Source organism: Protopterus annectens, chromosome 4.part0, assembly GCF_019279795.1.
Source record: "Protopterus annectens isolate FY-2018-M chromosome 4.part0, PAN1.0, whole genome shotgun sequence".
Taxonomy (NCBI): domain Eukaryota; kingdom Metazoa; phylum Chordata; order Ceratodontiformes; family Protopteridae; genus Protopterus; species Protopterus annectens.
This window is the reverse complement of record NC_056733.1, coordinates 1,468,122,221-1,468,137,283: the sequence shown is the minus strand read 5'-3', so window position 1 is coordinate 1,468,137,283 and position 15,063 is coordinate 1,468,122,221. Positions and strand designations below refer to the sequence as shown.

The following is a 15,063-nucleotide window of genomic DNA, read 5'->3' as shown; positions in this document are numbered from 1 at the left end:
CGCATGCTTACCTGAACTGTTTCTTTCTGAAATCGGTACGCCTTGTTTGCTGTAGCATAGACTAGATTCAGGCCGGCTGGATCTAGCTTTGTTTGTATAACTTGTGCACTGACCCAGGCCGTCTTTTTTGGAGAAGGTTTCTCTGTACCCTAGTGGTAGGATTGTGCAGTTAGAACTTGTCTGATTGAAGACTGCTGGAACAGGGCTCAGTTTTAAGCTTTTTAACTGGTTAATTGGGTAAAGTGTTGTTTTGATTGTATCTGCACTATTTTCTGGAAAAAAAAAAAAAAATATATATATATATATATATATATATATATATATATGTATACTTGTTCTCGCCTTTCTGAACTAGTATAGTCCAGTTTTCATGTCATTGCTGAATCCGGGGTTGTGTTACAAGTTTCTGTGTTGCCATACCTTACTTGGATAGAAGGAAGTTTCTCTGTTCAACTGTGAGAGAGGGGAGCTTTGAGCAAGCTATCTGTCCCTGGAGGAGTGGTTTCAGCCCAGAAGTTAATAGTTTATTGGCCTTTTTGGGCTAATTTTGATTGTATCTGCTCTATTTTCTGAAAAAAAATATATATACTTGTTTCCCACCTTTCTGAACTAGTATAGTCCAGTTTTCAGGTTATTGCTGAATCCGGGTCTGTGTTACAAGTTTCTGTGTTGCCATTACCTTACTTGGATAGAAGGAAGTTTCTCTGTTCACCTGTGAGACAGGGGAGCTTTGTGCAGCCTATCTGTCCCTGGAGAAGTGGTTTCAGCCCAGAAGTTAGTAGTTTATTGGCCATTTTGGGCTAATTTCTCTCTCTTTCACTTCCCTGCTATAAAAACCTCATTTGCACAGTTTTTACGCTTGTATTCCGCTCAGCAAATGCCTTCCAGGTGTTCTGCACAGTCTACAGCAGCAGAGAGACAAAAGAGTGACTTTGGAGTGATTAAGTATCACTTTTCTGCTTTTCTTGCTGTCTTAACTAATTCCGCCTAAAATGCCATTTTTTTTTTTTTTTTTTAGCGAATCTGTGATTTAAAAAGTTTGTTATTGTATACAACTCCGCACAGCTCCTAGTGTTCTGCAGAGTGATACAGGCAACAGAGAGACCCAAGAGAGACTTTTCCAGATTTAAGTATTTTTTCTCTGTTTTTTTTGCTCGGACTGCCTTTTCTCACCTAAAAAGCAAATTTCTAACTGATCTGTGCTTTAAAAAGTTTAAATTGCATTTGCCTTCTGCTTTTTACAGTTTTTGCACTTGTTTTATATCAATTTAAGTCATTTTTATACTGTGCAACTGTTGTAGGCTACACACCAAAGTGCACTAGCCTGTTTATAGCATTTACAGTGTTTTCTGTGTGTTTTTCTGCTGTTTCCTGAGAGGGGGGGGGGGATTCTCTTTTCCCGCCTTTGCTGAACTAGATTAGTCCAGATTTCAGGTTTTGCTGTGGTACAGTTTCCTGTGTTGCCCATATCCTTACTTGGATAGGAGGAAGCTTCTCTGTTCACCAGTGAGAGTGGGGAGCTTTGAGCAGTCTATCTGTCCCTGGAGGAGTGGTCTCAGCCCTGAAACTAGTAGCTTATTGGCAGTTTTGGGTCAATTCCTATCTCTTTCAGTTTCCCTGCTTTAAAACCCACATTTGCATGGTTTTGCACCAGTATACAACTCTGCACAGCTCCTTGTGGTGTCCTGCAGAGTGATACAAGCAACAAAGAGAGACTTTTCCAGATTTAAGTATTTTTTTCTCTGTTTTTTTGCTCCGACTACCTTTTCCCGCCTAAAAAGTGAATTTCTAACTGATCTGTGCTTTAAAAAGTTTAAATTGCATTTGTCTTCTGCGTTTTACAGTTTTTGCACTTGTTTTATATCAATTTAAGTTGTTTTTGTATTGTATAACTGTTTTAGGCTACACACTAAAGTGTGCTAGCCTGTTTATAGCATTTACAGTGTTTTCTGCTGTTTCCTGAAAAAGAAAAAAAAAAAATTCTCTTTTCCCGCCTTTGCTGAACTAGATTAGTCCAGATTTCAGGTTTTGCCTAATTCCGGACTGTGGTATAGTTTCCTGTGTTGCCCATATCCTTACTTGGATAGGAGGAAGCTTCTCTGCTCACCAGTGAGACTGGGGAGCTTTGAGCAGCCTATCTGTCCCTAGAGGAGTGGTCTCAGCCCTGAAACTAGTAGCTTATTGGCCGCTCTGGGTCAATTCCTATCTCTTTCAGTTTCCCTGCTTTAGAAACCGCATTTGTGCGGTTTTGCACGATTTTGCGCATAACGCAGCATCGGGCAGCGCCTCAAACTGGTTTAAACTATTCCCGGCTCCACAAAGTTTGCTCTTCACTTTTTCCCTTAGAACTGTTCTAAATCTCAAAGTAAGCACTCTATTTTCATTCTAAAGCCCTGCAGTTGCTCGTATAAGTAATCTTATAAGTAAGCACTAATAAAATAAAACACTACACCCTCTTATACTCCCTTTAAGTACTTGGCTCCTTGTTGGTCCTTTTTGATCAGTCAAAAAGTAGTTCCTTATACTATTCTGGTATGTCCAAAAGTCAGTTTCGGGTTTACTCTCCAGTCCAGCTGGTGAATATGGGAATTTTGAGGCAATGTTACAACTGCCTTATGTACACAGACCACCCTCTCCTCCTCCCAACAAGCTCAAATATACGTAAGAGATGCAACTATATAGCAAAACTGGAGGCTGAGCTCTCTCAACCCAATACTGGTGCAGTCAGTTAGGAGGAGAAGGTAACCACACACACCACAAATCCAGTCTCACATAGACCTATCGCAACAGAAAATCAAACACGTAAACAAACAAAAACATACTCGGAGGCTCTAAATAAAAATCTGCCCAAGCAGCAGAGACCACCAAAGCAGACATCCAAGCAACCGCTACCCCACAACAATACCCACGTATCACATAGTTCACAAAGTCAGTGTGCCACACAGTCACAGCCCTTAAGGCTAAACAACACATCTAATACACTTGTAATAGGTGACTATTGTCAGACACACAGACGTCCCACTCACCAGGCTGAATAAGGAGAAGGTCACTGTAAGCTGCCTGTCAAGTGCCAGGATCCGCCACATAACACAAGCACTCAGGTCACTCCAAAGCAAGTACAAATATGACTCCATCATTGTCCATGCTGGTGTGAATGACCCGAGACGTACCTCCTTGGACTACATGAAGAGAGACATAGAGGAGCTCTCTGATCATGTAGCCCAGGCCAGTATGACACTGACCTTGAGTAGCATCTTACCCTCACCAAGAATGATGCCACAGTATAAAGACAAAATGATCAATTTTAACAATTGGCTAAAGTATTGGTGTCATTCAAAGGGGATCCAGTGTCTGTCAGCCTGGGATGACATGCTCAACAAGCCACGTTGCTTCGCTAGGGACGGCTTGCACCTGTCACCCCTGGGCTTTCAAATACTGGCTAAGGCTCTTGCCACCCCCATAGTGCCTTTTTTAGGCAAGGCTCAAAAGACAAACCTACCTCCATAGACAACACAAAGAAAAAGAAACTAAGGGTAATGCTGCTCAACGCCAGAAGTCTAAACCTCAAGATGCACGCACTTGAGGCTCTCCTCAGTATGGAGAATATCGATATCTGTGCAGTAACAGAAACCTGGTTCAAGGCTCCCGAGAGCACCCCAGCGCTACCAGGTTATACCTCATACCACGCTTTTCGGCCCCAAAACTCGGACCGAACCACAAAAGAAGGGGGAGTATCCATATTCATCAAAGATACCCACACCTCCAGGTTAGTGGCACTGCATGAAGCATCGGAGACCATCCATGTGCAACTAACAGTGGGCAAAACTGCCTTTCAGTTTGTAGCCTGCTACAGACCACCCTCCCAAACTCAGGAACCCCACTCGGCTTTCCTGAGAACACTGGAGAATATGAAGGTCTCTCCAAACACCATTATATTGGGTGACTTCAACTACCCAAACATAGACTGGGAGCACTACTCAAGCCCCAACACCCTCGCCCAACGGTTCCTAGAATTTATAAACTCAAATGCTATGGAACAACTGGTCACCACTCCTACAAGAGGGGAAAACATATTTGACCTGATCATCACCAACATGGGGATTCTATGTTCCATACCAGAGGTATACCCCTCACTGGTAAGATCTGACCATAAATTAATCTCACTGGACATCCATATCCCATCCCCACCCACGGTGAAGAACTTCTCAAAAGCAAACTTCACACTTCTCAAAACCGAGGTGGAATCCTTCAAAGCCCCCGGGCCAGTGGAAAATATGGCCCAAACCGCAGAATCCTTTACAAACGCTTTCTATGGACACCTACAGGAATGCATGGATCGTGCTATCCCAAATAAAACCAAGACTCATTCCTCAAAAGGCAGGAGACCTGTCTGGTGGACCCCAGCCATAAATAAGCTATACAACAGAAGGAGGAAGCTACTACATGATAGAGCAAAATCCCAAAAAGGGAAGGCATCTCTGATCAGTGCTAGCAAGAAACTGCGATCCCTCATAAAATTAGGCCAGCTTCGAAAGAAAAATTGCACAAGATGCTAAAGATAATCACAAGGCCTTCTTTAGTTATGTCAGGAACCTAGGTGGCAACTCCCAGATATGCTCTGAGTTGGTTCAAAATGACAAAAAATACACTGAACCCACAGACATTGCCAACATCCTGGCAGACAGGTTCAGTGCAAACTCCCCCCCCTTCCCCCCCAAAAGAGCAAATGCCTATCCCAACAGAGTGTAGCCTCCCTGACATCACAGATGCACAGGTGAGAGCTGCCCTCTCCAAAGCAAAAAACACAGCATCAATGGGACCGGACGGTGTCCCGAGCTGTGTCTTGCACGAACTCCAAGAAGAACTGAACCCTCACATAAAGTCACTGTTCAATCTCAGCCTTACTACAGGATATGCACCCCATGGAATGGCGTACAGCAACAGTGGTCACACTCCACAAAGGTGGTGCCACAACAGACCCCGGAAACTATCGCCCTATAAGCCTGACTAGCCTGGTCTGCAAAGCTATGGAGCGTATCATCGTGAAACTCAAACAAAGACATTGGGAACCTCCAAACACTGGATCCTACCCAATTCGGCTTTGTTAAGGGCAGATCTTGCCTCTTGAACCTGGTCGACTTCTTTGAAACAGTCACCAAGGCCATAGATGAAGGGAAGGTAGTCCACACAGCCTACCTGGACCTCGCAAAAGCCTTCGACACAATACCCCACTCAGGCATCATAAATAAGCTCACCAGCTTAAATATCAACCCCTATGTCACAAGATGGGTTGCAAACTGGCTCAGGGATAGAACCCACATGGTCAGAATTGCAGATGCCATGTCAGACTCTAAACCAGTTACAAGTGGCGTCCCACAAGGCTCAGTCCTGGGACCTCTCTTGTTCGGTATATATTTCTCTGAGGTACAGGCTAACATGGGAGGACTATGGCTGACCAAGTTCGCAGATGACTGCAAACTGGGTGCCATAATCGACTCGCCGACTGACACAAGCATCCTCCAAAAGGGTCTCACAGAGACGGATAACTGGTGCCAGAGCCATGGCCTAAAGCTAAATGCCAAAAAGTGCATAGTCATCCCCTTTGGGAAAAACAAAGTGCCCACAAATTACCACATAGGTGGTAATCCATTAAGTACGGAAGAAGTAATTAGGGATTTGGGGACCCAAGTAGATAGCAATCTCTCCTTTGACAATCACGTTGCCAAAGTGGTTAGAAAGACCTTCTATATAGCCCACCTTATCACGAAAGGGTTCACATCTAGATCAAGAGAGGTCATTGTGCCCTCTACTCATCACTCATCAGGCCCATAATTGAATACAATGCCCCATTTGGGATGTACCTTACCCGACACCTGCAGCAACTGGAAAGACCCCAAAAGTACCTCACCAAGAGGATCAAGGGACTCAAACAGATGCCCTACGCAGTTAGGCTAAAGAAACTCCAGCTCTACTCAGTTGCTTACCGCCCACTCAGAGGCAATCTGTGCCTGACGTATAAAGCCATGTCCAACCCAGAATTAATGGACATGCTCCACCTCCGGAAATCCAAATCCCTTAGATCTACACGCTCCAGGGACTTGAATCTCAGCACAGAAATAAATAGGACATGCTGGAGGGACAGATTCATATCCCAGAGGCTCCCCTCACTCTGGAACAAAATCCCAATCCATGTTAGGCAGAGTCCCTCAATGACCAACTTCAAGAGAAATCTTGACGAGTGGATGGAAGATCGTAGGTTAACCCCTGGGATCTCTTCTGTGTCCCTACTAGACATAGGCACAGTAAACTAACCTCAAAAGGGCCATCTTCTGTGACCTACTATACAGAGGCACAGTCAACTAATCTAAAAGGGTGGCGAAAGCCAAACACACTCTGGCTAGGCTTATAAATGCCCTAGGGCAGATAGGTTCATAGGTTGATACTAGGCTATCAGGGAACAGCTTCAGAGTGTCCAATACCTTGAGTTTCCAGCGGCCTAGACAGCTCCACGTAGGAGTTGGAAGCAGCCTGTGGCTCTGAGGTAGCAGGCGTCAGGGGCTGCGAAAGCACCTCACTGAGAACTGGCAACTGGCTTGGCGGAAGCCTCGTCGATTTTGGACCTCGGATGCCTGTCCTTTCCTTTTTCTTTGCGTTTTTTATAAACTTTGGTAGTCGGCTGTTCCGACGGCATTATATAATTGAATCTTCTGCCAAAGTAATGAAATGCAAAATCGTACCGACGCTTAATAGTGCGTTGGTTAAATCTAGCACAAAACCGACAACTAGCAACGTTGTGGTCAAGGCCTATTTCAAGGAATACAGTAAGAATGAAAATCCTTATGAGGTATTTGCTTCCCACAAGAAATACAATTAACTTTTTCTGACATCGGTCTGGAGCAAGAAAAAAGTTTCCCCAATGGGGTCCTTAGCTTTAATGAAGACTTCGGATCTGAAATTCGAATTTGAAAATCTCAGGAGTCGGCCGACCGGCACTTGCGAACTGCTTTTGCTTCGGGCACCACGCGGCAAGAAAGACTGAAGAAAATGGCGTCGGCTGCATCTTTTATACCCTTGGCGCACTGACGTCAGGGAGGAGGTGACAGCAACAGACGCCGGACCTAGATTTTGGAATTCGGGCCAACTGCGGGTATCCTGCCAGCAGGATAACCCAACTGTAATGACTGCAACAGTGAAACACGATGAACATCAACTTATCCATAACCCTTGAAATGGTTAATTTATTACCAGGATGTCAATCGAAAATTTTTTTACAAAATATTCTACTTCATAAATGATACTATTCAAGAATTACAGGCATTTTTAAACAAATTAACTGCATTACTTCAGCCTTTGTATAACATAATAGCAAATAATAATCTTTCACATGCTGCCAAGATGCCAGCGTGAAGGAAGGATTACAAATACCAAACTTTAGGATTTACTATTTTGTAAACTAGCTTATTAAACTGTTATCTTCTGATTTAATCAGTAAAAGGATTTAGTACTGGAGAGCAAAGATAACTTGTACAGAAAGCTACAATGAGCCTTCACTCTTACAATAAACAATGTCAAAATCCCTACACAGGTCTGTCAATCAATGCTTAATAGCCCAAATATTACCATTAAGATTTAAGATATTTAGTCAGAGAACCATTAAAGATTTTGTTATTAATTGGAAGGCAGACTCAACAAGTGAATTAAAATGTAAACATGAAATGAGAAATTCTCTCTCAATGCAATAAACAAGCTGCATTACAACTTGAAAACTGGTTCCCATAAATATTGATTTTAAAGGGCTGAAATTGTAATTTAAGCTTTCAACAAACATCTATTTTCAACTTTCTACAATAATACAATTACCAATGCTAAACCTTCTGTTGTACATGCTTCTTGTAACTGGTCAGAAAAACTAATGCAGGAGAACGGGAAGAGTTTCCTAAAGCAAAATTTGAGTACTGTATATAAATATCAGCAATTTGTTAAATTTACATAAACCCTGTTCATGATCAGTTATAATCTATACATTACTTCTCTTAAGCTTGCAGTCCTTGGATTCTCAATTGTTCCTTCACTTTCCTTCAGACTAAACATAATTGCAGGTAACAAATCAAAAATATCAAATGAAGTCTGTTTTGGGGATTGCAGTCTTAAAAAAAAATCTTTCCTTCTTAAAGTGGAGCATCATTAAAACCCTTTCTAACCAGGGACTGCTCATGCTATAGGACTGCGGGACTGCAGCTCGCCCACCTGTGAAATAAAGTCCCGCAGTCCCTGTAGAAAAAATAAAAATATAAAACAATTTGAAAATAATAATAATAAAAAAAAAAAATCTCGGACTGCACGCATGCGTGCTAAGTTCGTGGCCGACCAGAAGACCAAGCACGTATGCTTAGGCATTCCTGAGCTCCAGACTGCTCAGTTAGACAGTCCGGATAGGGAAGGGAGTAAACTCCTCCCTTCCAACCCAGACAGCTGTGCGGTGACGACCGCACAAACCAGACGGTCACCAGACTGCATCGCTTGCAGTCTGGGCCAATAGCAGGAGGCTCCAGCCTCCTCACATCTCGCGGGAGTGTATGCGAGGGCCGAGAAGCTACAGGTATCAGAGAGACGCCAGACCGAGAAGCTAGAGTGTATGCGCGGGCTAGGAGATGCATGGAGGACGACCGAGAAGCTGCAGGGGATCGTGACGGAGAAGCTGGAGTGTATGCGTGGGCTAGGAGGTGCATGGAGGACGACCGGGAAGCTGCAGGGGATCGTGACCGAGAAGCTGGAGTGTATGCGCGGGCTAGGAGGGCAACCGAGAAGCTGCAGGGGATTATGGCCGAGACAGAAGCTACAGGTAGTGTGTGTGTGTGTGTGTGTGTGTGTGTGGAATTACAAAAAGAACAAAGCTCCATAACTATTAAGCAAAAACTATCATGCTCCCCTCACTCTTCTCCTCCAATCTATCATCTTTTAAGTGGAGAATCACTGTTGTTGCAAGATCTTTTTTAACCCAGCTACCCAAAGTTTAATCCCATCAACATGGAAAACAAGTAACTCAATCTGCTTAAAAGAAGATAGATGTATTCACTTTTTTAACTGTTCCGCCAGTAATAATCACAGTGCCTTTGACCTTATTGTGTCAGTAAAGCAATGTGTTCTACCAATGTATGGATTCGTTCTTTTTTGTTTTTTGTGGAAGCTGAATGAAAATTTTATGAAATGACTATGTTGTCTTTAATAAAATGACTTAACCATAGAGTGCCAATTACACCATTTTAAAAAACACTCAACAGCAATTCCACTGACTCTATGGAACAAGAGAATAAGAATTTAGAATGCTCCAAATATCCATTTCCTTGAAACCCTTATGCCACTACATTACCCCTGGCACAATTTACGTAGGTACCTCTTTTAGAGTACATAACTACATTGTGGAAATACACTTTTGTCCCAGATTGTTTACTTCATCCATTTTATTTTGTATCCTGAAAACAGACATCTTCATCTGCATCTGGGCTGGATTGTCCACAGCCCTTTGGATCATTACAGAGATTTTAACCTTTAGCTTTTAATGTTACATGCTCTGCAATTTCCTCTGCTTCTATGTACCACACATTATGCTAGTTTTCTATTTACATTTTGCCTTTTGCTATGTATCCAATGATTTCTGTTTTGTGGGAGCTGCCACTTTCTGTTTGACAGTCTGCTCTGACTTCATTAATTGTGATTCAGTGTAGAGAGATACTGCAGATATTTTGCTTCTTCAGCAGTTCACTGTATCACTGTAAATTATCTGCGCTTCACTCTCAGTGTCTGTTACCTCACCTTTGATTAGAATAACTGCCTCGTCAGTGGTGACTTTTGTGGCGTACTTCCCTCCAAGCAAATCTCCATCACTTTGTTGTGTGCTCACTTTCCTGAGTCTCAGAAGGTGTATATGCACACATACAACACCGTTTCAAAAAAATTCACCATGCCATCTTGTCCAATGACAATCCAGGACCCTTTCACTATTTACACTCTTACTAGTTCACTACATACCTTATATCTTTCTGTGTATATATGAGTGTGTGCACTGCTGTGTCTCATCTGTGATTGTGTTGGTCTATTTATGTAAGGCTCTGCAAATCCTGTCTGCAGATTCTGCTTGTCTAAAGGATCAGCCTGCAGCACAGAACGCAGAGATTAACTGTGCTGCCCAAACAGTTGCCACAGCACCTCAGGTAGTTTATCAATAAATACTGATTGGAGATTTGGATTTTTTCCACATACCAGCTGATGCGAGCTGCAGCCATGTATATTACACATGTAGTTCTTCAACATAAGAACAAAGTTTAGGACAGTTTCTCAGTTATATGTTCTGTTTTGTTATATCATTTACAAAAATTATATGAACATTTGGTTACGTCTTTCTGAGTCCATTACTCCACACAGTTTGTAGTCTGGTGTTGTCTTAGTTTCAGTGTTAACACTCTTTACCAGATCTCACATCTCTTCAATACTGCTTCCACTTTTACTATATAACCATTTCAGTAACCTTCAAACAGCTATTCATCAGTGAATACACTTCAATTTTTAAATAGTTTTAGGTGACCACAATTCTTAATGCACTGAAATGAATGATCAGTTATGTGAAGACACTATCAGCTCTAATTCATGTAAGGCCATGCTAAAAGTTCTGTGTATGTTGTGGCCAGCAGCAGTGTCACAGCTGTTCTACTCTAAGTCCTGCAGTATTGTTTGCATGCATGTTTTACAACTGGTCACAATCTGTGTAAGACTTACACTTTCAGCATCTATATTGCCTGTGCTAACTGGCTACTTTTGCAGCTAGTCAACAGAGGCATGTTCAAATTGCCTACAAAGATCTAGAACTGATTTTTGTTTAACTGCATTTGTCATGTCGTCATTGACTATCTGAATCTTACTTTCAGTTGAACTGTCCTGATTTTCTTCATCACGGATGTTAATGCACTAACATTCCACAGTTGTTAATTCAGGTCTGATTGGGTGTTCAAATATGTCTTTTTCATTTTTACATTTAGCACAGTCACAACTTTCAAAGATCTCTTAATGAAAAATTGGCCAATATGTAAGAGAAACATTTTGTCAGACCCATTTTTGCCACAATAGTTACTGTTTGTACATCCTACAACTCTTCCGTCCCCAAACTTGAAAGCTCTATGATTACGTTTGTGGGTTGTGCTACATTTATCTTTGTTTTTTTACTTCACTAATATAGTTCATCATTGTCTTCACAGACTTTGGTTATGCATGCAGTCTTAGCAATAATGAATCCCCCTTCAAAGACTCAACAATAAAAGTGTTGCTGTATTTTAGTGGCCTGTATGTAAATAAGTGTGCATTACACAGTTTTCTGTATCTATTTTACTTCTCTTATTCACTTGTATGTAACCTGTCTTTTGATTGGTGGAATATGCTTTATGACAAATCACACATTTCCTGCCAAAATGGTTCAGTGAACTGGGAGGAGGCAAAGGATTCCTGGGTTGTTTGAGAAGGATTAATATACCTTCTTCCTGGGCAATGAGAAAGCTTTGTGCTTTATGATTAGGCATAGCCAAACCTCTCAACTGTCCCCGATTTTTGGCTCAAAATGTTGCTCTTCCCCCTAATAATCCCTCCGCAAAATAGCAATTTTGGAAGAAAACATGGAGGGTTTACAATTAAGAAATAACTGCAATAATCAGAGTTATAGATTACTTTTATTTCAGAAATGCATGCAGATTCTTTTGTCAGCTGCTCAAGTTAGCAGTACTAATATTAAAGTGTCCCTTCTTTGACAGGTTCCCAGCTGTATTGTGTGGCTATTTTCTATTTTTGCATCACATTTTTGGTCCATTTTTCATATAATTGTGATTTTTTTTTGGCAAATTAGTGACAAATCTTTAAAGACTGACGTTAGAAAATAATGACAGACATTTGAGTTTCAGATTTCATACCCTTCAGAAAATTCATACTAATGCAAGACCTATTCTATTATCTTTCTAAGTTTATAAGAGCAATATTTAAAAATTGTCCTTATTTTTGGGCCTTTGTCCCACTTCTATGTATGGCTTTGTCCAGATTTCTTGCTCTGAGGTTAAGAGGTATGACAAATGTGTCAGGGCCATCACAGTCAGCCAGAGACATTTCAAATTGTGACATACTTGTTGCATCCCACTCCCCCATGTAGTGACTCTGGATGTGTCCAAGCAAGGCAAGGAATATTTATGCAGTGTAAATGTGCACAGTATCCCCCCCCCCCCCCCCAAGGTAGACACAAGTACTACAGTGGCTTTTCATCTGTCCTTGATTTTGCAGAATGGTCTGGTTTCTGTCATATTTTTGTACTGTTGATTTATGCTTATTACTCAAAGTGCCTGTTGCTCTGTTAAGTAGCAATGCTTTAATGACCATCAGGTAAGCTTGTCTGAGATTGTAAGATGCAAGTAAGCTTTAATAAGCATATTGTTAAAGAATTGCCAACATTGAAAGCCTTTCTGTTGTTGCCATGCAGAGAATACTTAACTAGATAATGTATAAGCCTTGGGTATTTGTAATAAAGGACAGGATTACATTATTTTAAGAAGCTCATTACACTTGTTGGAGACTTCCAGTCATCTCTGCAGGCTTTACCCGTAAACTAAACAGAATGCCAATCAGGTGTGGTCCATAACCTGTACAGTAATCCTTTAAGCAATGTATCTTGAGCTTGTTTCTTGTTTGCTTTTCATTTTTTACTTTGATCATGTTTTCCCCATGAAACAAGTAGATAGTTGTCAGGCAGCAGGTCATTTTTGGATAAGAAACATTTTTACAAGTGGAGGCATCACAGAGATTTCTACTTTCAGCATGTTACTTGGTACTTTAATAAAGCTGAATATAAATCATGATTAGAACTGCAGTGCAAGGAGAAGTGGTTTGAGTTGAGTGCTGCTTGTTTTTCTTGCGATTGATTTTGACTGGCATTCCAGTAATGTATTTAAAAAGTTATTTATTTTTTCATGCCTCACAACCTTTTTGTTTCCATCTAGATATTAAGTAAGCTGGCATGCAGCCAATGCATTGAAATATTTTTATTCTTCTACACTTCATTTTATCTTGATTGGACTCTCATGATGACGATTTGACACCCAGGGCAGCATATTTAATTACAGTTAGTTTTTGTGGGTTTGAGCATAGCTCCTCCCCTTTCTAGTTGGCCACACCCATTCCCATTGACCCCACCCATTCAGCTGTCTCCTGCAGCCCCCTTTGATTTGAAGTCACCAGCCGCCACTGTTTCTAACTGGTCTTGTGAAATTTTCTGTAATTAAACTTGGTAGATAAAACAGTAAAACAGAAGAAGCACAATGAGTTTTGTTAACAAAAATAAAGACGTCAACATTTTTTCAAGTTTTATCCCAATCTGTAGAAAATGCTTAAGTTTATATTTGTACACATGAGGGTTATTCTGGAAATCAACTCACTGTAAAATAACTAGTAAAATGCTGAAAAGACTTGTTCTTATACTTGAACTATTTTACAGTGGCATGCTGCTTAGCACTAGTACAAGTATTAACCATACTGTTAAATTTGTTTGATTTAAAATTAATAAAATGTTTAAAAAAATTAAACTCCTTTATGCAGCCTGTGTTGCCCTATTCATACACTGTACTCCAGCACAATGAGAAACGACAGAAAAAAACATTCGTACTGACTTAACCATGTAAAAGTATCCGCTTTGCAGTTCAGAAATATCCAAATAGTGCCCTTACTTCTTGAAATATTCAACTTCGCGATCAGTTTCATCCATTTCTACAGCATCCAGATCTTTTGGAAGAAATACATCATCTGCAAAAAGAAACCACACAGATCACATTAACATCACTCCATTAAACTTCTCAGGACACAACAGAAACAGGGTATGCAAGAAAGAATATATGCACAACACATTGCCACAAAATACTTACTTTGACCTTAAATTTTTTTTCTTTTATTCAGGGGGTAATTACCCTAAAAAGAAAAAGTCTCAAAGACTCTTAACAGAAGGATGTCACGATGCCTACAGATATCCCCAGTTAGTAAGGGGAACTCACTGAAGGTGGTCAGCCATGCTCCATAAGAGCTGCCTGCTCGATATTATAAATGTAGTCCATTGTAAAAGGTAGCACTGTGAAACGATGAAAGGAAAAATACAGGTAGTCATTAAGGATGGAATCTCTAACACAGCAGACTAACCCAAACTGTCAACATCAGTCCATGATGCAGGCAAACATCAACTGTATTTTATTTTTCTGTGCATATATAGATACTATTATTCGCTATACCGAACATGCCACAGTTACACTATGTGGCTTAACAAGGAATATTTTTCTTTATGATTTGAAATATTCTGAAAAAAAACATAAGAAAATGCATGTATGTGTACAAGCACTTCAGATCCAGCTAAGCAAGCTCTACCATCCTGTTATAACAGATCTCATACAGATAAACAAAGAAGGCAGTTCTACTACATAATGTCACTCAAGTGAACAAAATATCAAATGAAGTCATAATGAATGAAATATGATGAGCACTGCTTTACTTGCACTCATTCTGAGCAGGCTATTCCAGAGAAGAGCCAATGAAAAAAAAACTTCTGCAGGAATTTACATTTCTACAATATGGAGAAATGTGATTTGCAAAACAGAGAAATTAAGTTATCTGGCAGAGAACAATGGATAAAGCGCAAAACATTTTAATAAACATGTAATGTGAAATCAGAAAATACTTTGCCAGTACATCAATGGCAGAATACAAAGAAGTCATTATTCAATCATTCATTCCCCAATTATCCACTTAATCCAAATTCAGGATCACAAGGGAGCTGAAGCCTATATCACCCCTCACTGGGCACAAGAAAGTGGAGAGTTCAGTTGTGTTAGGAATTTACCATAATTGCGGGATGTTCAAGTATCTCCAGTGTTGCAATACTGAGTCTTGGAATTTCCTGACTACAGTTGCTAGAGGCTGGCCTAAGTACCAAAGCTCTCACCTTCATCATGTCCTACTGAACTCCATCCCTCTTCTGATGTCAAGCTGGCACCACTG

General features: G+C 40.9%; 1 protein-coding gene across 1 annotated transcript in view; it reads right to left on the bottom strand.

The window, feature by feature from the left end:
- Positions 1–15,063, bottom strand: part of FAM193B (family with sequence similarity 193 member B) — a 1,359,441-nt gene that overhangs the window by 46,226 nt on the left and 1,298,152 nt on the right. The window contains exon 8 of the mRNA XM_044069313.1: positions 13,749–13,824. Coding sequence (XP_043925248.1) covers positions 13,749–13,824 — 76 coding nt within the window. The remainder of the gene's footprint in view (positions 1–13,748; positions 13,825–15,063) is intronic.